At 43.2% G+C, this 26,621-nt stretch overlaps 1 protein-coding gene across 9 annotated transcripts in view; it reads left to right on the top strand.

The window, feature by feature from the left end:
* Positions 1-26,621, top strand: part of dock6 (dedicator of cytokinesis 6) — a 114,003-nt gene that overhangs the window by 86,113 nt on the left and 1,269 nt on the right. For 6 of the 9 annotated variants that reach the window (XM_080724672.1, XM_080724671.1, XM_080724674.1 and 3 more), the window contains exons 29-48: positions 2,943-3,112; positions 5,024-5,175; positions 8,380-8,565; positions 10,575-10,701; positions 11,129-11,213; positions 12,057-12,153; positions 12,685-12,819; positions 14,176-14,328; positions 15,695-15,853; positions 17,100-17,200; positions 17,897-18,089; positions 19,667-19,810; positions 21,346-21,477; positions 21,791-21,805; positions 23,069-23,194; positions 23,314-23,403; positions 23,495-23,731; positions 24,255-24,398; positions 25,102-25,208; positions 25,307-25,480. In XM_080724672.1, coding sequence (XP_080580798.1) covers positions 2,943-3,112; positions 5,024-5,175; positions 8,380-8,565; positions 10,575-10,701; positions 11,129-11,213; positions 12,057-12,153; positions 12,685-12,819; positions 14,176-14,328; positions 15,695-15,853; positions 17,100-17,200; positions 17,897-18,089; positions 19,667-19,810; positions 21,346-21,477; positions 21,791-21,805; positions 23,069-23,194; positions 23,314-23,403; positions 23,495-23,731; positions 24,255-24,398; positions 25,102-25,208; positions 25,307-25,480 — 2,727 coding nt within the window. The remainder of the gene's footprint in view (positions 1-2,942; positions 3,113-5,023; positions 5,176-8,379; positions 8,566-10,574; positions 10,702-11,128; positions 11,214-12,056; positions 12,154-12,684; positions 12,820-14,175; positions 14,329-15,694; positions 15,854-17,099; positions 17,201-17,896; positions 18,090-19,666; positions 19,811-21,345; positions 21,478-21,790; positions 21,806-23,068; positions 23,195-23,313; positions 23,404-23,494; positions 23,732-24,254; positions 24,399-25,101; positions 25,209-25,306; positions 25,481-26,621) is intronic. The other 3 variants (XM_080724675.1, XM_080724670.1, XM_080724668.1) reach the window with 1 other exon arrangement.

Raw genomic sequence — 26,621 nt, 5'->3', positions numbered from 1 at the left:
GGAGATAGGCGAACAGCATACAGAGTAATCACACGTTGTACTTGATCAGTAAAAGTTAGCAGGTGACCCTAGGGGGCGACTAAGCACTGTCTGCTCTTTTCAGGGACTCTAAAAGGCGCAGGATAGGTGACCATATTTTTTGGAACTGGGGCTCCCTATCTGTGAGGACAAATCTTACTCTCTCCAGGTGCAGGACTCCGCCTAGTTCCTTTATCCACATGTCAATGGATGGGGGTTTAACTGATTTCCAGGCTTGAAGGATTAATTTCCTGGCGAGCAATGTAGAGAGCCTAACAACTTGATTCTCCCGGTTGTTTTGGGCCCACCCTGGCTCCAGCACCCCGAAGAGCGCAGTTAACGGAGCAGGAGGGAGTTCCCTCTCATAAGCTTTCCCAAGAAAGTCAAAAATTTGGTTCCAAAAGTTTTGCAACTTATGGCATTGAACAAATTGATGTGCTAAGGTACCTTGCTCAATAAAGCATTTGCCACACAGGGGAGAAGAATCCTTAAATAATTTATGCACTTTAGTCGGGGAGAAGTGTAATCTGTGAATGATCTTAAATTGGATGAGGCCATGCCTGACATTAATAGAGCTGTGATGAATATTGTCAATACACTCCTCCCACGTTTCGTCCGAGATATCAATACCTAGCTCTCTTTGCCAGTTCTCTTTGAATGGGAGAGAGGGTAGACTAGACAAATCTTGCAAAGTTGCATAGTATTGCGAGACTGCACCTTTACCAAAGGAATCGACTCTCATTATGCTCTCTAGTGTCGGATGACGAGTCTTTTGTTCAAATTGTGGGACATGAGTTCTGAAAAAGTTTCTAATCTGTAAGTATCTAAAAAAGTGTGATGCCGGAAGTTGACACAACTGCTTGAGTTGTTGAAAAGAAACAAAATGGTCATCCCTATACAAGTTACTTAAGGATTCGATTCCTTTTTCCCTCCAGAGACGAAAAACTGGGTCGGTCAGGCCTGGTTTAAAGGCATGATTGCCACAAATGGGAGTGTACATATACAATTTGGGAGCTTTTATCAATTTTGAGATTTGAGACCAGATTTTAAGAGAATGCTGAATTATAGGGTTATGACTATAGATATCCTTCTTAAACTTAACAGGACTATTTAGCAGTGCGGGTAGGCACGTGCCTGTGCACGACAAGTGTTCCATTCTTAGCCAGGAGGGCATACTTTCAAGGTTATAGCCTGGGTAACAGTCAAACCATTGAGTAATAAAATTTAAGTTGGCTGCCAAGTAATATAGTCTGAATTGAGGGAGACCAAATCCACCCTCACTCCTACTTTTGCACAGATGTAGACGAGTAATCCTGGGAGTTTTGCCAAACCATATAAAGGCGGAGATGATTGAGTCTAGTTTCTTAAAATAATATTGAGGAATGCTTGTTGGGATTGATTGAAAGACATACAAAAATCTAGGTAAAGTTACCATTTTGATGGTGTTAATACGTCCAGCCATTGATAAGGGTAAGGTGTTCCAGAACTCTATGTTTTTCTGCAATTGTTTTATTTTTTGGTCCCAGTTTGCCTTCAGTAAGTTATTCAATTTACTTGTGACTATAATTCCCAGACTCGTAAATTTATCCAAGACAATTTTGAATGGGGTGGATGACAGAAAGGTTTTGTCCACTACATCTGATAAAGGCATCAGTTCGCTTTTATCCCAGTTTATTCTGTACCCTGAAAAAGAACCAAACTCATTGATGAGGTTTAGCAGTGTGGGGATGGAAGCCCTTGGATCAGAAATAAACAAGACCACATCGTCAGCGTAGGCCGAAATTTTGTGCGAGGTACCATGTTGCACAATCGGGTGGATTACTGAGCAGGCCCGTATCCTCGCAGCTAAGGGTTCTAACGCAAGCGCAAATATATAAGGTGAGATCGGATCCCCCTGGCGCGTGCCTCTAAAAAGCCTGAATGGTTTCGATTCATTTTGATTAGTGAGGACTGAGGCCGATGGTTCGTGATATATGACCTTAATCCAGTTAATGAAAGAATCCCCAAAGCCAAATTTAGTCAAGACGGAAAGCATATATGGATGTTCAATTTGGTCAAAGGCCTTCTGCGCGTCAAGGGAGATCGCGACCGCATCCTCCGTACTACGTGCAGGGTTGTAGATTAGATTAAACAGCCTCCTCATATTATACTGTATATGTCTGGAGGGCATGAACCCAGTCTGATCCGGGTGAACAATATTGCAAATATGCTCTTTAAGCCTAGAAGAAAGAATTTTGCTCAGTATTTTGGTTTCCGTTGGCAAAAGAGAAATGGGTCTGTATGAGGATGGTAGTGAAGAGTCCTTGTCCTTTTTAAGTAGTAGGGAAATCCTACCATGGTACAGCCCCTTCGGCAGAGAGCCTGATTCTTTAGAGTTATTCAACATACGAAGTATGAAAGGCGCTAAGAGGCTGGAGTAGGCCTTATAAAACTCCGCCCCAAAGCCGTCCGGCCCAGGGGCTTTGTTATTCGGAGCCTGCTGGATAGCTATCTTGACTTCCCCTAATGTAATGTCTGCATCTAACTCCGCCACTGCTTCCTCACTTAATGAGGGGAGATCACATTCTTGCAAAAAATCAGGCATAACTCTTAACTCTAAATATCTGATCTCCAAACCTGACCCAAACCAGTTTTTTTTTTCCTAATTTTAAGCATAATTCTAAACATCCGTTTTATCCATAAAACAACCAACTTGTGAGGACCAAAACAATTGTCCTCGCAATGTCTATATGTCTTGTATTCCAATATACTTGTGGGAATATTTGGCCCTCATAACTTATAGTCATAAGTATAGTAACACACTCACACACACACACACACACACACACACACACACACACACAGATGGTACATATCCTACAATGTCTATACTATGTGGAGAACCGTACCAAAGGTCCATAACGTAGTGCTTCTCTATTCCACAGAGTGTTCTTCCTTCACAAGAAGGCCATCAGTGCGGTCCACTCCTTGCTGTGCAGCCATGACGCTGACCCCCGCTACACCGACCCCCAGGTCAGAGCCCACATCGCCCAGCTCTACCTGCCCCTCATCCCCATCACCATGGACAGCCTGCCTCAGCTCCACGACTTCACCGGTTAGGAGACTTCACCGCTTTTCCTTTAACCCATTTAGAACGGGTACACATTATTGTGTAGGCTATCATTATTTTATGCTTTAACTATTGAAAAACAGCAGATATACAAGCTCACAGCGCGGCACCAAGTGCCGCGCTGCAAGCTTGTAGATCTGCTATTTTTGAAAAGTCGTGAAAATTAGAATTTTGACCCGATTCTATAAGTGTCTTTTTGAAAAACCTATGTTTCTATGTCAGCAATCTGGCCGGCCATCGTCAAAGAAAAGGTCCTTTTCACTTAACTGGAGCTCAGTTAGTCTGTTCTTGAGAGACTACTATGTCAGTGTTTCTCAAACCTTTTCATGTGAAGGACCCCCAAAATTATATGTATTTGGCCACAGACCCCCATCTCAAAATATGTAGTTCCAAGGACCCCCCAGAAGCAAAATTTGAGTTACAAATGTTCGCTTTGAAAATACATATACAGTATTTTCTGGACTATAAGGCGCACCTGACTATAAGGCGCACTGTCAATGAATGGTCTATTTTCAAACTGTTTTCATATATAAGGCGCACCTAACTATACGGCGCACATAATAGACGCTTATGCATCCAACAGATGGAGCTGTGCTGAAGGGAATGTCAATGTCAATGAATGATCCATATATAAGGCACACTGGACTATAAGGCGCACTGTAGTTTTTTGAGAAAATTAAAGGCTTTTAAGTGCGCCTTATAGTCCGGAAAATACGGGTATTAAAAGATTTGCACACATTTTCACGACTTTTTCAAAATTTTTTCACTGGTTAAAGCATTCAATAATTCTAAGCCTAAATTGTCGTTTACATTTTTTGGTCATATTGTCACTGTTGGACAGAAACCTTCTTTTATGTCCAAAACTGTTATTTTCCAGTAAATGGAAAAAGGAGCCTTTGTTCCAATGGATCCATTGTAGTTATTGTTTTAGTCACTTGCTAATGCTTTTCAGTCGTTCAATATTTATAAACCCCACGGACGGACTTGACCGCTTCAACTTCATGCAGATTTTCTCTACTTTATACAACATAATGGTAAAGTTCATTTAAAGAGATATATATATTTTTTTTAATCATCTAATCAGGCTTTTGGGAGCACCCGAGACTACCATTTTATCAGACCCCTTCCTACACAACCCATTGTAACTTCAAACACCATTTTAACCAGGATAGATTCATTGAAACCACTCAAACTTGGTTCTGGTGGCTCACACTCTCCTCCGGATACGTGAAGAGGTTGTGTTTTTCTCTTCTTTTTGAAGTGAAATATTTTTCAGAAAACTGAAAAGACTTAGAAGACATTTGTAAGAATCGATAAACATAACTCTCAAATACCTGGAACGCGCCTGAGTCGTGTTAGATTTTAACCACTTACCATTATCTTGTGCTTTAACTATTGAAAAATAGCAGATATACAAGCTCACAGCGCGGCACAGAGTGCCGCGCTGTGAGCTTGTAGATCTGCTATTTTTGAAAAATCGTGGTAATGTGTGCAAGTCTTTGAATATCTTTGACCTGATCTTTGACCCGACTTCTAAATCCTTCCTCTAAATCAGTGGTTCTCAAACCTTTTCCTGTCAAGGACCCCCATAATTACAGGTATTTGGCCGCAGACTCCCATCTCAAAATATGTTGTTCAAGGGACCCCCCAGAAGCAAATATTTGAGTTACAAATGTTCGCTTTTAAATAGATATATTCAAAGACTTGCAAAAAAAAGTCTTGATTTAAAAAAAAATAGCAGATCTACAAGCTCGCAGCGCGCGCTGTGAGCTTGTATCTGCTATTTTTCAACAGTTAAAGCATTCAATAAATGGGATAAACGAGGTTTCTGCCCTGACGCGGTGTGGAATCTTGTGTCATCTGTTGTTCTATCAACACGTGCCTTTATCTCCGCAGACCCCTCGTCCGCCCGCGTCCGCCACGCCGCCTCCTACGTGGACGACGGCGACCCAGACAACGGCAACACCATCAGTCAGTCTGTTGCCATGGCGATAGCCGGCTCCCCGCTGCCGCACGCCAAAGCCAACCCGTTCACCCTGCCTACAGCCGTGAGTGATGGGAGGGAGGGGGGGGGGGGGGAGCAGCCTCCGTCTGTCTGCCGTGTGGGAGGACAGTGCTGTCTCTTATCTCTGCCAGTGTTGATTCTGACAGCAAATATTGATTTAGTCTTAGTCATAGTCATAGTCTTCAGTCTTCATTTCATTTAGTTTTTGTCATCTTTTTTTTTTGTTGACTAAATCAGGGCTCTTCAATGTTTTCAGGCCAAGGACCCCTTAGTTGGGAGAGAGATGAAGCAGGGACCCCCACAACCTGTTCATAGATTCCATATAGTTTCATCGTTTGACAGCACAATTATCAGTGTATTTTGGATTTGTGTCAATTTGTGTTTTCAGATGTTTAACCACTTGAACCGTCAATACTTCATAAACTTGACCTTTCACTCTGTACTTAGTCTGCTCTTTTTTCCCCTCTACACCAAACCTCTTTGCCGAAAATAGCTGATCTACAAGCTCACAACGCCTCGCAGCGCGAGGCGTTGTGAGCTTGTAGATTGCAATTGCAATTTCTTAAATGTTTTGGCTATTTCCAAAGCGATCTTTAACACGTTGACGTCCTCCCTAGTATAGTTGCGACCGTAGGTCGCAGTTACTTGCACTCCTATACTATCCAAACCTCCACCGGCCGTCCGTCTGTCCCTCCGTCCCTCCGTCTGTCCGTCACGTCACTCGTCACACGTCACACTTTTGCTCTGCTCATATCTCCGCAACCGTTGCCCCGATCCATGCCAGATTTTGCACACACACTCCTTCCCTGCCAAACTACAACCTCCAAGGACCCCCAGAGCTCCAGGGACCCCCAAGTCCCTGGGGGACCCCCAGGTGTAAAAAATGACCAAATGTGCAAAAATGACCAAATGACCACCCCAACGGGGCTGCTCACGGGGAATTCCCGGGGACCACCGACTCCTGGTGCTCCAGAACGGATGCAAAAGTGGTGGCGCCCCCAGTGGAGGACCCCCTCCACTGCAGCTCACATAAAATGCCTTAACTCGGGCTGGGAGCGTCCGGGAGAGCCGGGGCCGGTACCTATTCGGCCGCCTCGGCGGCGCGGAGACCCCACCCCTCATTTCTCACATGGCCCTCTTCTAGCGCCACCATGAGGCCGATTCTTGCAAAACAAATTTTTGGACACTGCTCCTACAATTTTTGCCCTAAAATCACGCAAATCGGTACACAGTATGTCTACACTCATGTCATCAACATGGATCTGTCCCATTTAGCGCCACCTTCAGGCCAATTTTTTAAAACACATTTTTCGACACTGCTCCTACAGATTTTGCCCTAAAATCACACAAATCGGTACACAGTATGTCTACACTCATGTCATCAACATGGACCTGTCCCATATAGCGCCACCATCAGGCTGATTTTTTTAAACACATTTTTGGACACTGCTCCTACAGATTTTGCCCTAAAATCACACAAATCGGTACACAGTGGCCCTCATTTATCAATGGAGTGTAAAAAATGGTCTATTTTTTTCACCAAATTTTGCGTAGGGCAACGTGTGCACGGCATTTATCAATGCTTCCTAAACAGACACACCTGGCGTACATTTGATCCCAGCGTTGATAAATGCGCAGGCTGAAATTTAAATAACACGCCCTTAATTATTCTCGAAACGCCCCCATTTTACGACCAGAACAACCCGAATACGACCTAACAACCAAAGAAAAGCCATGTCCGCGTCCCACACAGACCACGCACACATGCACGCACGCACACACCTACGCACGCAACTAGGCTACTTGGAACAGCAGCATTTTGGTTTACACAGCAGTCTTTGACTGGAAACGTGGGATTAACCAACGGTACAATCTTTGACAAGGAGGCTATAGCACCGCAGCCGACATGAATGACACAAGTCACTGGTCACTGCCATGAATACTTTTGGATATTAATTTAAACCATTGCTTACCCGTGCCGTGCGTGCGCAGACAGAGCGCGTTCATTTGGTTACAAGCAATCATATTCCCCATGGCCATGATCTCAAGGCTCGCCACGTCGGGTTTCATCATTAACTCCAGCATAGTGTACAGTATCTACTGTATAAATTGAGAGACCCCACGGTTACGTTTTGGATATTAATTTAACCCAATTTCGGTGACGAGCGCAATGCACTTTTGAGTGCTTGAACTAGCGATCATGTACCGTTCCTGCGCGGGCTGGTCTTCTCCCAGGTGGGCCGTGGACCCCCAAATAAATCATCCGCAGCGTGCGTGCGCGGGGCTGGGCACAGCCAGGTTTGGAGCTTCGGGTTTTATCCATATTTAAAAGGACTCGCGTCACTGTATAAATTGGAGGCTCGCCTCACGGTAGATCACAGCGGCGCCGCGCTGGTCGCGAAAATGCTCTTGCATGCGTTCGTAGGCTATAATGTGCTTGTTCTGAGCCAGGTCTGCAATCTTAAAATATAGACTGTTAAAGCACTTAACAGTAGATTGCTTCCATGTTGCTAGATTTTGATTGCTTGTCATTGTAACTTGGAAATAAAATCGGCGTGCATGTCCATGATGTAGCTGGCTATAATATACTTTTATAAAATGTTATATTTTCACAGGATTATTTATTATTGTGTTGGATATACATTTTCGAGTGGATACATGTGTCCATTGCCTGTCAAATAGTTACACAATGCTGCTCCGCACGTCTACAATGGAACAAAGTGGTGTAGGATGAATCCTACACCACCTCTGGACTTGACGTGAGATTTGATCCTACCCTACGCCAACGTCAAAGTCAAGTTGAAATGATAAATGTCGAGACTTCCCTAAATTTCGGTGTACACCCAAATTTTGATCTGCACCACGTTGATAAATGAGGGCCAGTATGTCTACACTCATCTCATCAACATGGACCTGTCCCATTTAGCTCCACCTTCAGGCCGATTTTTTAAAACACATTTTTGGACACCTACAGATTTTGCCCTAAAATCACGCAAATCGCACAGTATCTCTACAGTCATGTAATCAAAACGCATCTGTCCCATCTAGCGCCACCATCAGGACTATTTTGGAAAAACACATTTTTGGTGTAATTGTGGAGATTAGGGAGTCTTACTGGTAATAATTACGTGTGTGTGTGTGTGTGTGTGTGTGTGTGTGTGTGTGTGTGTGTGTGTGTGTGTGTGTGTGTGTGTGTGTGTGTGTGTGTGTGTGTGTGTGTGTGTGTGTGTCTGTCTCCGTCCATCAGCAGGCTGGGCGTCAGTGCAGCTCCCTGTCTGCAGAGTGCAGCAGGACTCTGCTGGTGTGTTTCCTCTGGGTGCTGAAGAATGTGGAGGCTTCTCTCCTGGAGCGCTGGGTGGCTGACCTGTCTGTGCTGCAGATCAACCGTCTGCTGGAGCTGCTGCACCTCGCCGTCTCCTGCTTTGAGTACAAGGTACACTGGTGGGAACCTCTGTGTCTCCTGCTTTGAGTACAAGGTACACTGGTGGGAACCTCTGTGTCTCCTGCTTTGAGTACAAGGTACACTGGTGGGAACCTCTGTGTCTCCTGCTTTGAGTACAAGGTACACTGTTGCACCTCTGTGTCTCCTGCTTTGAGTACAAGGTACACTGCTGCACCTCTGTGTCTCCTGCTTTGAGTACAAGGTACACTGCTGCACCTCTGTGTCTCCTGCTTTGAGTACAAGGTACACTGGTGGGGAACCTGTGGTTCTCAACCTCTTCAGGGCGCGACCCCCAAAATAATCATATTTTAACTGGGGACCCCCCCCCCCCCCCCCCCATCCTGACGAGCACTAAGAGTTGAGGCATTACATTTTGAATAACACGGTTCTATTGTGAAAATAGCAGATCTACATGCTCACAACGCCATGAGGCGTTGTGAGCATGTAGATCTTCTATTTTCACAATTTCAGCCTCTAATATATGACAATTTGGCCAATGTTTAATTTGTCATTTTAGATGTATTAAAAAGTCCTTAAATTGTCACTTTAGAAATGTGTAGATACCCTCTATTCACTTAAACGTTATGTTGGTTTGTTTACTGTTGAGTGAGAAAACACTGTTATGTCACACATTAAGTTAATCATCTGGGGACCCACCAAAATTATTTGGGGACCCCCCTGGGGGTCCCGACCCTCAGGTTGAGAACCACTGTGTAAACGACCAAGTTGTGTTGGTTAGCTCTGAGAGTGTGCAAATGGACCCTTGCGGGTCCATTTGGTTACATTTGCACACTGCCTAGAGTTACAAATTGACAAATTAACACTGAGGAATGTACTGTGTACTCAGCTGTTATTACTTTCCAGAGGCACAAGGAACTTTACCACTGTTTCTTCACGGCATTGCCCAATTTTTTATTATCCTCTGCTTTAGTTTGGAATACTTTTACTTTGTACAGAACACTACAGTTACTGTACAGTATGTATATTTAATTGTACTTTGTACGGTTATTAAAGAGTAACAAAGCCCCAGGCGTAGCTATTGCCCTAGCATTTAGACCTTGCTGGCTTATGCAAAGGCTAAAATGTCATTTAGATGGCATGTTATGTAGACAGATGTGTGGAACTGGCATCCTTTGTGTGTAGAGTTTCAATGTACAGATGAGTGATTTCTTAATATTCTACTGTTGGCTGATTATGGGTTCTTGGTTTACCTATGATCCGAGATTACTATTTCTATACCTCGTGTTTACCTTGATTACTGTAAATCGCTCTGGATTAAGAGCTTCTGCTAAATGCCTAAATTGTAAATTGTAACTTTTGCTTTGCCTCTAACACGTGAAAAGGACAGAAGGGTATAAATACTTCCACACTGACATTGGTTCAACGTAAGCAACACAGCTGCAGCTAATAAAATGAATACTGAGTGTGTTATGTTTGGGTGTGCCAATGTGCAGGCATTGACAGTAGTCTACAGTATTATCCACACTTGCACATTGGCACACCTAAATCCAACGCACACATTGATTGTATCAACTGCAGTGTACTAAGGTCAGCCTCCTAAAGTTCTGAACCTTTAGAGGGCAGCAAACTCACCAGATTGGCCTTGGCTTTTGTTGCCCTTTTAATAGTACCTTTTTAATGCAATTTAAACATAGTATTGTATTCTTAGCCCCCTACACCAGTGGTTCTCAAACATTTTTATGTCAAGGATACCCAAATCCATCTGTATTTGTCCACGGAGCCCAATTCAAACATATTTTCTGCCAGGGACCCCAAGAAGAAAAGATTTGTGTATATAATTCCCCCATAAATTCAAAGATTTTCAAAAATAGACGAAGTATATTAACACATTTTACCGGGGACCACCCTGGAACCCCTTCAAGGACCCCTGGAGGTCCCCACTTTGAAAGCAAAGTGCCTGGATCCAGTGCTGTGTGTGTGTGTTTGTTTGTCTACTGTCTGTCATTGATGTACATTCTTGGCAACGGCGGTGGTTGCAGGGCAAGAAGACTCTGGAGAGGATCAACAGCCTGACATTCAAGAAGTCTCAGGACATGAAGGCTCGTCTAGAGGAGGCCATACTGGGAACCATTGGAGCCCGCCAGGAGATGGTGCGACGCAGCAGAGGTGACTAGCATATACTGTACACACACACACACACACGCAGCGACGTGTTGCGAGCTTGTAGATCAGCTATTTTCACTTGCTCGACACGGGCAGGCAACCAAGTATAAATCTGCAACAACGCAAACCCTAACCTTTAAATGCCTGGATCTTTTCCTAATTATAAAGCTCTAAATTAAACTTTAACCATAAAACAAACAATTTATCTTGTGAGGACTGTATTTTTCAAATTCTCTTTACTTGTTGGGGACATTTGGTCCTAACTAGTATAGTAATACAAGTATACACACAAGTATGCGTGCATGTGAGAGCTGTCCACTCCCTGTAAAACCAAGCATGAATCATGCAAACCAAGTATGAATCATGGGCATAATACTGTGTGTTGGTAAAGGCCTGTGTTGTGTATGTGTGTGCGTTCGTTCTCTTCCAGAGCGGAGTCCCTACGGCAGCCAGGAGAACGTTAGATGGAGGAAGAACGTTACCCACTGGAGACAGAACACAGACAGAGTTGATAAGTGGGTCATTTACATGTGAAGCCAACTGAAGTCAAATGGGACATTTAAAACTGTACCTCACAAGGGATATGATATGATCTGATAAATTAAATTAAAGCCTTTTTTCCCTTCTGTCTCACTTAGGGGTGAAACCGTTAATTTGATTAATATTTTAGGAGTAGGATAATGTATTTGGCAAATATGTACTATTTATTTGCACCACAATGCAAATGCTTGATTTTTGACAAAGGACAACTTTGTTTTTTTACAACAAGGTTTCATATTTTAGATTGTAATTAGAGAAAAGAAAAGATGAGTGTTAAAATGTTTTCATTTACTGCTTTTTATTGTTTTAATGAAGTTAGTATTTTGATTTCAGTGGGTGGGGCATGCGTAGAAGTGGCTAAATGTCTTTATAGACACTATAAGCTGCCTTTCTTTGTTACTATTTACACCAGCCCCCATAAGTCACATCTGCACATGAAAGATTGCGGTGCATCTTGGGAATGTGTTTAAAAAGACATATTTAGCCACTTGCATGCATGCCCCCAACCTGGGCGTATGCATGCAAATCAAAATTGTTAAATCACTAAAACGATAGAAAAAAGTAAATGAAAACATTTTAACGCTCACCTTCTCTTTTCTCTAATGACTTTCTAAAATATTAACCCTTGTTGTAAAACAAACAAAGTTGTCCTTTAAATATAATGGACCGTTAGCTACATTTTTTAAGCAATTTCGAGGCGTCTGTTATAATTTTGAGAATAGTCTCTTAATTGGAGCTTTAGTCTAACCCTTTGACTGTGGTGTTAATATGATGTGTGATGCTGGTAATGCTAGATGGTAAACCCGTCTATTTAACAGGACCAAGGCTGAGATGGAGCAGGAGTCTGTGGTAGACGGGAACCTAGCTACCGAGGCCTCTCTGATAGTGCTCGATACCCTGGAGATCATAGTCAAGGTAAAAACACACAACTCAAACCTTGACATTGATTCAGATGGCACGCAACCACGGAAGTTCGGTAGAATGCACTGGAGTCAGTGGAAGCCTGTGGACCAGCTCATGAACAAACATTATTTCTGAACATTATTTCTGAACAATTGAGTGTTTATAAAATTCTCGTCTCAGGAAAATAAAAGCAGACTTGTCAGTCGTTCATAAATAGTGTTTGTTGATGAGCTGGTCTAGCCGGCTCCATTCACTGCCATGTTTTTCATCGCACTTCCGGTGCGAGTTTTGGCACCCATGGTGAGCGTCATGGCTCATTGCCGGCGTCACACGTTTCCCTTCTTTCTATTTTAACTTCCTTGGCCGGACATGCTTGTAGAGACTCTTGGGTAATGAAGTCAAAAGACTTTGGCGGCCATGATATTTGTGTCCAAAGTCGCAATTGATGCCCCACACTGCTAGTGCTGCTTTAAGTCAACATAAATAATTGTCTGAACCCTCTCAGAGTTAAGTGAATAATACATACTATTATGTTGTGTTCAGACGGTGGTAGCGTCGGAGCTGAAGGAGAGCGTCCTGGGTGGTGTTCTGAGGGTTCTCCTCCATAGCATGGCAGGGAACCAGAGTGCCCTCTTCCTCCAGCACTGCTTCACCACTCAGAGGGCTCTGGTCTACAAGGTGATGTATAGGTGCATATCGTCGTTGTCAGGTGGAAACCTCGTATCTCCAAAGTTTCCAATGTGTACGTTCTTTCGCAAAGTAAAGCCCTGCTTCATCATACAAGGCCGTCGCACGAAAGTAGTGAAAACAGCAGATCTACAAGCACACAACGCCTCGCGGTGCGAGGAGTTGTGTGCTTGTAGATCGGCTGTTTTCACTAGTTTAAGTCATTTTTAAAATGATGAATGCAAAACGAACGGTTTTGGACATACAAGGTTTTCACCCGGCAGCGACGATATATATATCGTTGCTGTCGAGCAGAAACCTTATCTCCATATTTTAACATTTATTTTCCGTAAATGAGCCTAATGATCATACAGCGTCACACAAAAGTAGCAGATGCACAAACTTGAAAAGCAGCCAGAAGCCACATGTTTTGAACTTGGATGTTCTGCCACTTTTTCAATTTGAATCCTGAAAAGAAACAGCTAATATGTTTCCACCCGACAGACGATCTAGTGTTTGATTGATTGATTACTTTATTAGTCAGAAATGTAAACGGCACGAGGTACAGTCAGATATTAAGGCTAAAGGGATAACACAAAAAAGTCCTGAGGATTGTGGGGTCCTGTGTGTGTGTGTGTGTGTGTGTGTGTGTGTGTGTGTGTGTGTGTGTGTGTGTGTGTGTGTGTGTGTGTGTGTGTGTGTGTGTGTGTGTGTGTGTGTGTGTGTGTGTGTGTGTGTGTGTGTGTGTGTGTGTGTGTGTGTGTGTGTGTGTGTGTGTGTGTGTGTGTGTGTGTGTCTCTAATGTTCTCTAATGTTACAGTACCTGTGTGTGTACTGTACAAACGTATATATGAAGTCTCTAATGTTACAGTACCTGTGTGTGTGTGTGTACTGTACAAACGTATATATGAAGTCTCTAATGTTACAGTACCTGTGTGTGTGTGTACTGTACAAACGTATATATGAAGTCTCTAATGTTACAGTACCTGTGTGTGTGTACTGTACAAACGTATATATGAAGTCTCTAATGTTACAGTACCTGTGTGTGTGTGTGTGTGTGTGTGTGTGTGTGTGTGTGTACTGTACAAACGTATATATGAAGTCTCTAATGTTACAGTACCTGTGTGTGTACTGTACAAACGTATATATGAAGTCTCTAATGTTACAGTACCTGTGTGTGTGTGTGTACTGTACAAACGTATATATGAAGTCTCTAATGTTACAGTACCTGTGTGTGTGTGTGTGTGTGTGTGTGTGTGTGTGTGTACTGTACAAACGTATATATGAAGTCTCTAATGTTACAGTACCTGTGTGTGTACTGTACAAACGTATATATGAAGTCTCTAATGTTACAGTCTGTGTGTGTAGTTTCCAGAGATGCTGTTTGAGGAGGACACTGAGCTGTGTGCTGACCTGTGTCTGCGTCTGCTGCGTCACTGCAGCAGCAGCGTGGCGCCGGTCCGAAGCCACGCCTCCGCCTCGCTCTATCTGCTCATGAGGCAGAACTTTGAGATCGGAAACGTAAGTCTGTGCTGTTGAAGAAAAGGGAAGCACTACTGGAGCAGACTGATGAAAACTAGATAGCTGGAGAAAAACAGATTGAAAACAGGATGCACTGGGTCAGCCACAGGGTATAGAACAGTGAAGTCATGATGTGACTCGCTCATCCCCCGGTTCCACAGAAGTAATTATCTATGGAGAATAACATTGAGTCACCTTAAATCGTCTCATATAAGCATTGTGGCCCAAAAATAAACAAACAGTCTTTGCGATATTGTCGGCGAGGTGGCTCTGTATGGTTTATGATAGACAGTCACTCATAAGTGATAAAGCCTGTTTCTAGTGAAAATGTAACTAATTGGGCGACAGTAACATCAGCGTTTTTTCACCATCAGTTGATTCTTCATATCCATATGAGTCAAACCGCTGAGATCATTTGTTTATAATTGGAACACAGTTCTTATATGACGTGATATGAAAAAGGTCTATGGGAATTCAGAATGGGGGAAGAAAACCGCGAACCAGGTAGGAGGTGTAAATTACGTCACCCTTCACTACTCTATTGCTCAATGGCACTGGTGGCAAAGTGGGCACCGTAGATGTGCCCGTCACTAGTTTCAGCTGGAATCAACCAGCGAACTGTCACCCTCTAATATAATTCCATCAGTGCACTCCAGTATTAACCCCCCTCATAGTACTGTATGGTGACCGTGTCACTTATCGTTACAAGAGGTTGAAGTGCAGTGACTGCCTTTTTAAGTCTTTTGCTTTGTATTCTTGATAATTCTTCTTAGCCACAGGGTTCCCACGGTCATGAAATTCCTGGAAATATTTTGAAATTAGAAAAATATTTTTCCAGTACTGGAAAAGTTTTGGAATTCATCAAGGGTCTTGGAAGGTCCTGGAAAAATAGCTATGCATTGTCTTTGGTTATTGATTTTGTTAATACCTCTGAAATTAAACATTGGCCAAATTGTCAAATATTAGGGACAGAAATTGTGAAAATAGCCGATCTACATGCTCACAACGCCTCGCGTTGCGAGGCGTTGTGAGCATGTAGATCTGCTATTTTCACAATAGAACCGTGTTAACAAAATTCCTCAACTCTTAGTGCTTGTCAGGGTGCCGGGTCCCCAGTTAAAACATGATTATTTCGGGGGTCATGGCCTGAAAACACTACACTACCTGTCTTTGGGCATTGCACATAGGAGTAAGCGACCTGTTATTGAGCTGAATTATTGTTATATAGTCCTGGAAATTGGGTTAAATATTCTGGAAAAGTTTTGGAAATTAATTGGACACACGTGCAGTTGTGCATCCTCAAAACTGGAGTACATTTCCTGTGCATATGATGACATGTACTCTGTGATTTTCGTCTTGGGCCCAGAACTTTGCTAGGGTGAAGATGCAGGTGACCATGTCTCTGTCCTCCCTGGTGGGAACGTCTCAGAACTTCAACGAGGAGCACCTCCGTCACTCCCTGAAAACCATCCTGACGTACGCTGAGGAGGACCTTGAGCTGAGGGACACGCCCTTCCCAGAGCAGGTACAGTAACTGTTTACAACACATTATTGTGTATCATTATTTTATGCTTCAACTATTGAAAAATAGCAGATATACAAGCTCACAGCGCGGCACTGAGTGCCGCGCTGCGAGCTTGTAGATCTGCTATTTTTGAAAAATCGTGAAAAATAGAATTTTGACCCGATTCTATAAGTGTCTTTTGAATCCTTCTAAGATTTTTGGAAAAACCTGTGTTTCTGTGTCAGCAATCTGGCTAGCCATCGTCAAAGAAAGGGTCCTTTTCACTTAACTGGTGCTCAGTTAGTCTGTTCTTGAGAGACTACTGTGTCAGTGGTTCTCAAACCTTTGTCACGTGAAGGACCCCCAAAATAACATGTATTTGGCCACGGACCACCATCTCAAAATATTTCGTTCCAGGGACCACCCAGAAGCAAAATTTGAGTTACAAACGTTCGCTTTGAAAATACATATAGTCAAAGATTTGCACACATTTTCTTGTTCTTTTTCAAAAATAGCAGATCTACAAGCTCGCAGCACGGCACTCGCACTGTGAGCTTGTAGATCTGCTATTTTTCACTGGTTAAAGCATTCAATAATTCTAGGCCTAAATGGGTTAACCCATTCAGGCCGGGAACACATTTTAGTGTATGGGAGGGGCTTACAGTACATGTACAGTAAGTAGCAACACATTTGTTTTTGTAGGCTAATTTCTGATTTAGGCCTAACTATAGGTTAGGGAGTGTGACGACTGCATCCATACAGGTTGATAGTTTTATTCTATCTTGTTTCAAAAATACATTGACGCTTTATTGCTGCGTAATATCTGCGTTCTGTGTGGATGTAGTCATGACAGCAGTTTAACTTAATGCAAATTAATCGCATAAAATAAACGCTCCCATGTGTGTAAGGACCTTCATTCTTCCATCACGTGGTAGTAATAGTAAAAGGTTCATGGCGCCTTGCATAAGTTTATCGGCTAAATGAGTGGGACAGTTCACGTGGCCCCACAACAAATATGATGAGGTCTTGACGATTTCCAGAAAATTGCCTTAAGGACCTTTTAAGTGTCAGGGAAACGGGTATAGGCAAAAACAACAACCGTCACTCTAGTTTTTATAGCAGGGGTCTTAAATGTTTTCAGGCCAAGGACCCCTTAGTTGAAGACCTCTGTTTTACAGCATCCCTAAGTGGTAGAATGAATGAGGTAGTCTGTCTGCAGTGGTGCTGTTGGAAGCAGGTTGTGCTGAGTCGCTGTCTTTACTTGCAGGTCCAAGATCTGGTGTTCAACCTGCACATGATTCTAACCGACACCGTCAAGATGAAAGAGCATCAGCAAGACCCAGAGATGCTCATTGACCTGATGTACAGGTACATGATGCAGTGCACATCAACATGTTCTCACAATCTGTTCATTATATAAGTCCAGCCTTGGTGTGCCTCGCCTCATCGTAGTCAGGGGTGTCACACCAAATTCTGGGCCCTGGGTACAAGGATTCACTGCGGGCCCCCCATGAATGTTCTTCATAGTTATTATTTTGTGCTTTAACTATTGAGAAATAACAGATATACAAGCTCACAGCGCGGCAATTGTAGATCTGATATTTTTTTTTAAATTAAGAAAATTTGTGCAAGTCTTTGAATATTTCAGGTTTATTTATTTTTTTGAAAAACCTGTTTCTATGTCAGTAGTGCTGAAACTTTTTCATGTGAAGGACCCCCAAAATGATGATGTATTTGGCCGCGGATCGCCGGACCCCCATCTCAAAATATTTAGTTCCAGGGACCCCCCAGAAGCAAAATTTTAGTTACAAATATTCACTTAAAAAATACATATATATACAGTATATATGCCCCAAAAAATCACAAAAATAGCAGATCTACAAGCACGCAGCACGGCACTCAGTGCCACGCTGCGAGCTTTTTCAATAGCTAAAGAATAAAATAATGAAGGCCCCTCCACCTTGGGGCCTAGTAACTCAGTCCCACTTTTCCCTCCCCCCTGTTGTTTTGTCTCGTCTCATCGTAGTTCAATGTTTCTCTCTCTGTCTCTGTCTTTTCTTTAAGGATTGCTAAGGGCTACCAGAACTCTCCAGACCTCCGTCTCACCTGGCTCCAGAACATGGCAGGAAAGCACTCTGAGAGGGGGAACCATGCCGAGGCCGCCCACTGCCTGGTCCACAGCGCCGCCCTGGTGGCCGAGTACCTCAACATGCTGGAGGACTGTCGCTACCTGCCCATCGGCTGTGTCACCTTCCAGGTTAGATCAGTAGTTCTCAACCTTTTCAGGCCGCAAACCCCTCCAAATCATATTTGAACTGGGGACCCCCCACCATGACAAGCACCTGGAATGTAGGAGTTGAGGCATTACTATATTATTTAGTTTGACTCTGTTCCACAGATAAATAATGTGAAAAATAGCAGATCTATCTAATTCTTTTCTCTTTCTTATATAAGACAATTTGGCCAATGTTTGACCAGTTTTTATAGTATAGTTTGTTGATTACCTTTGATTACCATTTATGGACTTTAAAAAGTCCATAAATTGTCACTTTACTGTCATCTTGGTGCCCCTCAAAATCACTGGTTGAGAACCACTGTGTTAGATTAAAATCACGAATAAGTCTCGCTTTATGTTTGTTAGGGCCTCTGTGAATGGCTAAAGTCTCGGCTAGAGACTGAGAATTCACCCTTTGTTAGCCTTCTGGTTGGTCCCTGACTGACCAACCAGCAGGCTCTTATCTGCCTTGTCCCGCCCTGGTTCCGTCTTTTTTATGTTGAATTTGCTAAAACATAATCTTTGGAGAAATAAAAACATTTAAAAACATGCTGAGTCACTATACTGCCACTGAGCAGCTCCATTTTACTGAAACAAAATTTGAAATTAGAATTGAACACACAGAATAACAATACGAAGCAACTGAATTAAAATGGTAGTGGATGGAGTATCCCACTGAATGTCCCACCAAGATACATCAACCAATGGGTGTGAAGATGGGTGGGACAACGGGTGGGACTTGACAAAGGGTGAATTAAAAGGATGCCAAGAACTTTGGTAGCTGAAAAGACAGGTTTTTAAGAAGAAAGCCATACTCACAAAGTACAAAAGAAAACAAACCAGACGGGTTGGAGATGGGTAAGCTATAGTAAAGCTACTGAGCCAGCCATGCAATGGGCCGTGCGAACACAGCTCTGGTCCGTAAACTACCGAAAACCAAAGATAAACGACACTAAACCAAAACAAAGCTCGGTAACTGGACTACCAGTGAGCTCCCACCCAAAACTATGATAACAAAACCCAAAAGCAAGCCTGAGGGATAAACAATGAGGGAAAAATATAGAAAAAAACAATACCCAAAAAGGCTGTGCTGCAGCCTGTCAGGCGTGCGTGCGTGCGTGCGTGCGTGCGTGTGTGTGTGTGTGTGTGTGTGTGTGTGTGTGTGTGTGTGTTTTTTGCAGGACTCCGCTCTCGTTTAGTCTGATCCATAACCACATCAACCATAGCGTGACGTCCTGTATTTGGAGCATGTCATAATAGATGAACATTCTGCAAAACAGGCGCAAATAGCCAATCTAGAAGCTTAGAGATTGCTATTCTCTGAGGAAAACTTTTTGCTCCTTGTTTTGGATAGAAAAAAGGAGGGGCAAAGTACTTTGGGGGACCATGGTCAACAAAGGATAATGTGGGTTTAAGTAGTTAATTGATTTCAGGTTGTCCATTCCGGGAGAAGGTAGTGAGGGGAGAACAAACCATACCCATAAGTTGTGTGCAGCAGTGCACATCAGGGCATCCACCACCACCCAGCCACACGTGTAACCGTTTGTTTTGACCTTCAGAACGTTTCATCCAACGTGCTGGAGGAGTCTGCGGTGTCTGACGACATCCTGTCTCCAGAGGAGGAGGGCATCTGTGCGGGGAAGTACTTCAGCGAGTCTGGCCTGGTGGGTCTCCTGGAGCAGGCTGCTTCTTCCTTTAACATGGTACGCATCCTATTCCTCCACACGCAGCACATGGTTGTTTAGGCCTAGAATTATTGAATGCTTTAACCAGTGAAAAATAGCAGATATACAAGCTCACAGCGCGGCACCGAGTGCCGCGCTGCGAGCTTGTAGATCTGCTATTTTTGAAAAAGTCGTGAAAATGTGTGCAAATCTTTGAATATATATGTATTTTCAAAGCGAACGTTTGTAACTCAAATTTTGCTTCTGGGGGGTCCCTGGAACTAAATATTTGGAGATGCGGGTCCGTGGCCAAATAAATATCATTTTGGGGGTCCTTCACATGAAAAGGTTTGAGAACCACTGACATAGTAGTAGTCTCTCAAGAACAGACTAACTGAGCTCCAGTTAAGTGAAAAGGACCTTTTCTTTGACGATGGATGGCCAGATTGCTGACATAGAAACATAGGTTTTTCCAAAAATCTTTGAAGGATTCAAAAGAAAATTATAATTTTCACGATTTCTCAAAAATAGCAGATCTACAAGCTCGCAGCGCGGCACTCGGTGCCGCGCTGTGAGCTTGTATATCTGCTATTTTTCAATAGTTAAAGCATTAAATAATGATACACAATAATGTGTACCCGTTAATTCAGACCCCAAATGTGTCTTTTTTCATACATGTTCCTACCTGGTTTGGTGGATTTCTCTAATTTTTGCTCTTCATCCGAGATTTCGAGAATCTCGCTATGGGAACAGTGTAACGGTGTTTAGAGTTTCTCATCCGGGTCAATATGTGGTGGATTAACAACACGTCGGTTGGTCTCCGGGAACTGTAAATATAAGCGATTTTGGGAGTGTCGCACAAGCCCCATTTTAGCTGTGAGGAAGGGTCGGGAGATCTCAGAAGAGGGGCAACAATGAGAGAAATCCACCAAACCAGGTAGAAAGATGTATGAAAAAAGACACATTTAGGGGGGGGATCGTGCTTTCGTCTGAACGTCTCCTTTAAGTCCTTTTACTGTCCACTGCTCACACCAGATAATGAATGTATTCATTTTCACTTAGCACTGTACACAACATTTTATAAACATGAACAGCAGCCACGTGCGATTCACGAATACACACACACACACACACAGGGCTGTAACTATAGCTTATTTTCTCAGCAATTATTCTATCAATATTTTTGTTTCGTTTTTGATTGATCAAATAATCGAAAAGCACATACTTTTTACTAAATTGATAAATCTGATTACCCACTATTTTATACTTTTTTATACTGCGAAAATGGAAGCATTGTGTTATGAGCTTGTAGATCTGTTATTCTATTCAAATAGAATTTATAATAAATTGAATCGATTGATTCCGTTCTTCGCTGCACATCTACACATACACAGTACACACATGCATGTACACCACAGTTCACCAGCGCACAATACTATCAGTCCCACCATCTGGGGATGGAACCAGAGCCGTGTCGGCTTCTGGGTTGCCTCTGCACATTTCTGCGTTGCCTGCCTATCTTTAGGCCACTGCCAGCCCACAAACATGGCTCATGTGCCAACATGTGTTTTCAGGCTGCCATGTATGAGGCCATAAATGAAGTGTACAAGATCCTGCTGCCCATCCACGAGGCCAACAGAGACTTCAAAAAGCTCTCCACCGTGCACGGCAAGCTGCAAGAGGCCTTCAACAAAATCTACAACCAGGTGAGTTCACAGTTCCATCCTGGTCTCAGGAGCACTGAACTGTCTCATCTATAACAGTGGTTCTCAAACTTTGAAATTTGAAGGACTCCCCTTAACTTTGACAGCGTACAAATGGAACCAAATGGACCTGTGAGGGTCCATTTGGTTCCATTTGTACACTGTCAAAGTTACAGACTTGTATGGGTCAATTTAGACTCCCATAAAGGAACCTAGAGAGTCCCTGAAATCCACTTTGAGAACCACTGATCTAGAAAATAATCTCTCGCTTGATATTAATCTCACACATGCCTTTGTTTTTGTTTTCTTCTTCTAGAGCTCAGGATGGGAGGTGAGAAATCCAGCCTTTACTTTAATATGTTTATATTTATCATATACTTTTAGAACAGTTAACAACTGCTTTAATTGGCATTTGTATTAAACCTAATGTTTTCCCTTTCTTTCCTGTGGCTTCTTCCCTGGTCCTGGCCCGTTTGAATAACGTTTTATTGGTGAGTGAAATTGCAATAAAACCTCTCCCCGCACTTATTCAGACAAATGGCTGGCCCTCACACTTTCACATAGTTGGGTGAAACCCATGTTACAAGAGCAACTGGATTCAATTTCCCTGAGCCTCCTCGTGGATCATTGTGGTTTCAGCTGGTTTTTAAATGTTGCAACATGTCAACTAAAGGCAGAAAACACTCCATTTCTGCCTTACAGTAATGTTTTCACACTGTCTCCCAGGATTGTCATATTTCTGTTAGTAAACATGCAATGTTGTTTTCCAGAGCCACCATTGAGAAGGAATGTTTTCATTTTGGTTTATCTGTCAAATTGGAGAATGACGGGGAATATTGATGCGCCCTGGGGAAGGGGGGTCTCTAACCCATTTAGGCCTACGATTATTGACTGCTTTAACTATTGAAAAATAGCAGATATACAAGCTCACAGCGCGGCTGCGAGCTTGTAGATCTGCTATTTTTGAAAAATCATGTTTTTTTTTTTTGCAAGTCTTTGAATATATCTACTTGAAAGCGAACATTTGTAACTCAAATATTTGCTTCTGGGTGGTCCCTGGAACAACATATTTTGAGATGGGGGTCCGTGGCCAAATACCTGTAATTTTGGGGGTCCTTGACATGAAAAAGTTTGAGAACCACATGATTTAGAAGAAGGATTTAGAAGTCGGGTCAAAGATCGGGGTCAAAGATATTCAAAGACTTGCACTCATTTTCACGATTTTTCAAAAATAGCAGATCTACAAGCTCGCAGCGCGGCACTCGGTGCTGCGCTGTGAGCTTGTATATCTGCTATTTTTCTAAAGTTAAAGCATAAAATAATGGTTAAAGTGGTTAAAATCTAACGCGACTCAGGCGCGTTTCCAGGTATTTGAGAGTTAATATCTAGCTCTCTTTGCTTAATTCTCAGTCACAAATCTGTCTTCTTTCCTAAGCCACATTGTGTCTGCTCACTCATTCTGAAATGGATTGTTATTCCTGTCTTAAGGCCCGGCTAATCTCTGGTCATCATCGGCATTTTGTTGTTTGTTTGTTTTTCTGCGACACCCCTCCAATCTGCTCTTCTCTTTCATCTCCCCCTCCAGTGTGTGTAGAGAATGTTCGGGACTTACTTCCGGGTGGGCTTCTATGGCTGTCGCTTTGGAGACCTGGACGAGCAGGAGTTTGTCTACAAGGAGCCATCAATCACCAAGCTGGCAGAGATCTCCCACAGGCTGGAGGCACGTAATCATGCAGCTACGCGTCTGAAAGGTTTCTTTGTGGCCTTGAGCTAAATATTTGTAAAGATTGACTGATTTACTGTTCTTGTTTGCTGGGGGTGGGGTTTGTTTTAATACAGGAGTTTTATTCCGAGCGCTTTGGGGAGGATGTGGTTGAAATTATAAAGGACTCCAACCACGTGGATAAGAACAAAATGGATCCCAATAAGGTACAAGCCAGAGAGAAACAGTGAACGTTCATAGAGTACATTACCCATTTGTCGGACCCAGTGTTTGCACTGATGTTTGTCTTTATTCCAGGCCTACCTCCAGATCACCTACGTGGAGCCTTTCTTTGACACCTATGAGCTCAAGGAGAGAATCACCTACTTTGACAAGAATTACAACCTGCGTACCTTCATGTACTGCACCCCCTTCACGCTGGACGGCCGAGCCCACGGCGACCTTTACGAGCAGTACAAACGCAAGACCATACTGACCACCTCACACGCGTTCCCTTACATCAAGACCCGCATCAACGTCATCCACAAAGAGGAGGTACTGTATGGATGAGTGTGTGGAATATAAATGGATTAACCTGGTTTGTATTAATGTCATGGTTGGTTTGGTTATTCTAATTCCTCTGACAAACAAGAGGTCTAATAATAGCGTGGCCTCCCTGTCCAAACATAGCTATTGATAATAAGTTACTGTGTGTGCAGTTTATGAATATAGCTGCACAAATGAAAATGCGATGTTCGGAGAGCCCGCTGGCCTACTGGTCCGGGCGCCTACCACTTAGGCATTGCCACATAGGCATGGATGCCTGGCGGCATCGCCGGTTCGATTCCCGATCCGAACGACCCCCCCATTTCCTGTCAGTCTACTGTCTTATCAATAAAGGCACAAAAGCCCCAAAAAACAAATCTGCGATGTTCATTGGCCTGCTTGTCCTAGTGTTGTGACAGCTTATGTCTTATTTGGCCAAATGTAAATGGCGATCTCTATACATAAATAACATATACTGCAAGCGTAGAAGTAGACTCTTGTAGGTGACTCGTTTGTTGCTTTGACTGTTCAGATCATTCTGGTTCCCATGGAGGTGGCCATTGAGGACATGCAGAAGAAGACTCAGGAGTTGGCCTTCGCCACCACCCAGGAGCCTTCTGACTCCAAGATGCTGCAGATGGTGTTGCAGGGCTCTGTGGGCACTACAGTCAACCAGGTGCTTTGATTTATATTTAGAGCGACAGAGCAACTGGTCATTTACAGCATGTACAGTAATGACAGCATGAAAGGGTTTATATTTGTTAAGCAGGGTTCCCACGGTCATGAAATTCCTGGAAATATTTTGAAATTACAAAAAAAAAAAAATCTAGTACTGGAAAAGTTTTGGAATTCATCAAGGGTCCTGGAAGGTCCTGGAAAAAATAGCTATGCATTGTCTTTCGTTATTGATTTTGTTAATATCTCTGAAATGACAAATTAAACATGGGCCAAATTGTCAAATATTAGAGGCAGAAATTGTGAAAATAGCAGATCTACATGTAGATCGGCTATTTTCATAATAGAACCGTGTTATATAAAATTCCTCTACTCTTAGTGCTCGTCAGGGTGGGGGGTCCCCAGTTAAAACATGATTATTTCGGGGGTCACAGCCTGAAAAGGTTGAGAACCACTGGCATACACTACCTGTCTTTGGGCATTGCGCATAGGAGTAAGCGACCTGTTATTGAGCTGAATTATTGTTATATAGTCCTGGAAATTGGGTTAAATATTCTGGAAAAGTTTTGGAAATTAATTGGTAAAAATGTGTGGGAACCCTGATGTACAGTAATGACAGCATGAAAGGGTTTCTATGTGTTTGTGAGCTATAAGGACTACCAGACATTCCTCTGCAGGTCTGTAACCCTTCCTCTCCCTCCCAGGGCCCCCTCGAGGTGGCGCAGGTCTTCCTCTCCGACATTCCCGATGACCCCAAGCTGTTCCGCCATCACAACAAGCTGCGCCTCTGCTTTAAGGACTTCACCAAGAGGTGATGACACACGTCCCACACGGCCCATACATCACACAGAACCAATCAAAACAAAACAGCCCTGACTCCCTGTGTCTACTCATGCTCTTCTCATGCAGGTGCGAGGACGCCCTGAGGAGGAACAAGGCCCTGATTGGTCCGGATCAGAAGGACTACCACAGGGAGCTTGAGAGGAACTACAATAAGCTGAAAGAGGCTCTGGGTCCCCTCATCAACCGCAAGATCCCCCAGCTGTACAGGACCCTGCCGGCTCCCGCTGCACAAACACAACGGTAACCCGAGACGCCGCCACTGGCGTCACAAGGGGGGGGGACTGAGTTACTAGAGCCCCAATCTGGCTATCCATCGTCAGGGAAAAGTTCTGTCGCTCTTTTCCCTTTAGCAGCAGTGCAGAAGTGCAGAACTACTAGAGCCCAAGGTGGAGGGGCCTTGATTATTTTATACTTTAGCTATTGAAAAATAGCAGATATACAAGCTTGTAGAACTGTTATTTTTTAAAGTCGTGAGAATGTGTGCAAATCTTTGAATATATGTATTTTTAAGCGAACATTTGTAACTAAAATTGTGGGGGTCTGTGGCCAAATACATATCATTTTGGGGGTCCTTAACATGAAAAGGTTTGAGCACCACTGATATAGAAACATAGGTTTTTCAAAAAGAAGGATTTAGAAGACATTTGTAGAAGCGGGTCAATTTTCATGATTTTTCAAAAATAGCAGATCTACAAGCTCGCATCGCTGCACTCGGTGCCGCGCTGTGAGCTTGTATATCTTCTATCTTTCAATAGTTAAAGCACAAAATAATGCGTAATGATGCGTTCCCAGTCTAAATAGGTTAAACCCCCCTCCTCCCTCTATGAAGAACATTCATGGGGGGCCCGCAGTGAATCCTTGTACCCAGGGCCCAGAATTTGGTGCAACACCCCTGGATGCCGCACATGCCGCCTACGCAGACCAGTACACAATATGACCTCACACTCCTCCACATAAGAGCGCTGCTTTACAAAAGTGAAGCACAATAGCAACACGACACCTAACCATATTGTACCCCAGGTTAATCCACACTCGTATTTCATATGTGACTTGTAGTGACTTGCAGTAACAGGACCCTCGATAATGGCCTGCGACATGAAAGTTAAATGGAGGCTAAATGCCCCAACACATGTTATACAACCACGTTTGAGCACTAATTATATAGGTGCCTGGTGCAATTGTTGAAATACTGTCTGCAACCTGATTTGCTGTATAGAAACTAACAGTATATCATTTGTGTTTTTCCACTGCTTTTGACAGCAGCATGTTACTAATGGTTGGAGAACTGTCAAGGTTTATAATACAAACCAGAGCCATACACAAACTGCATGAGCCAGAACAACATTATGATAGCAATAGTGGGTGGGTTTAACTAGTTCCT

The sequence above is a fragment of the Nannobrachium achirus genome (genome assembly GCF_963921795.1).
Source record: "Nannobrachium achirus genome assembly, chromosome: 4".
Taxonomy (NCBI): Eukaryota; Metazoa; Chordata; class Actinopteri; order Myctophiformes; family Myctophidae; genus Nannobrachium; species Nannobrachium achirus.
The sequence above is the reverse complement of the archived record's forward strand: the minus strand, read 5'-3'. Positions and strand labels throughout refer to the sequence as shown.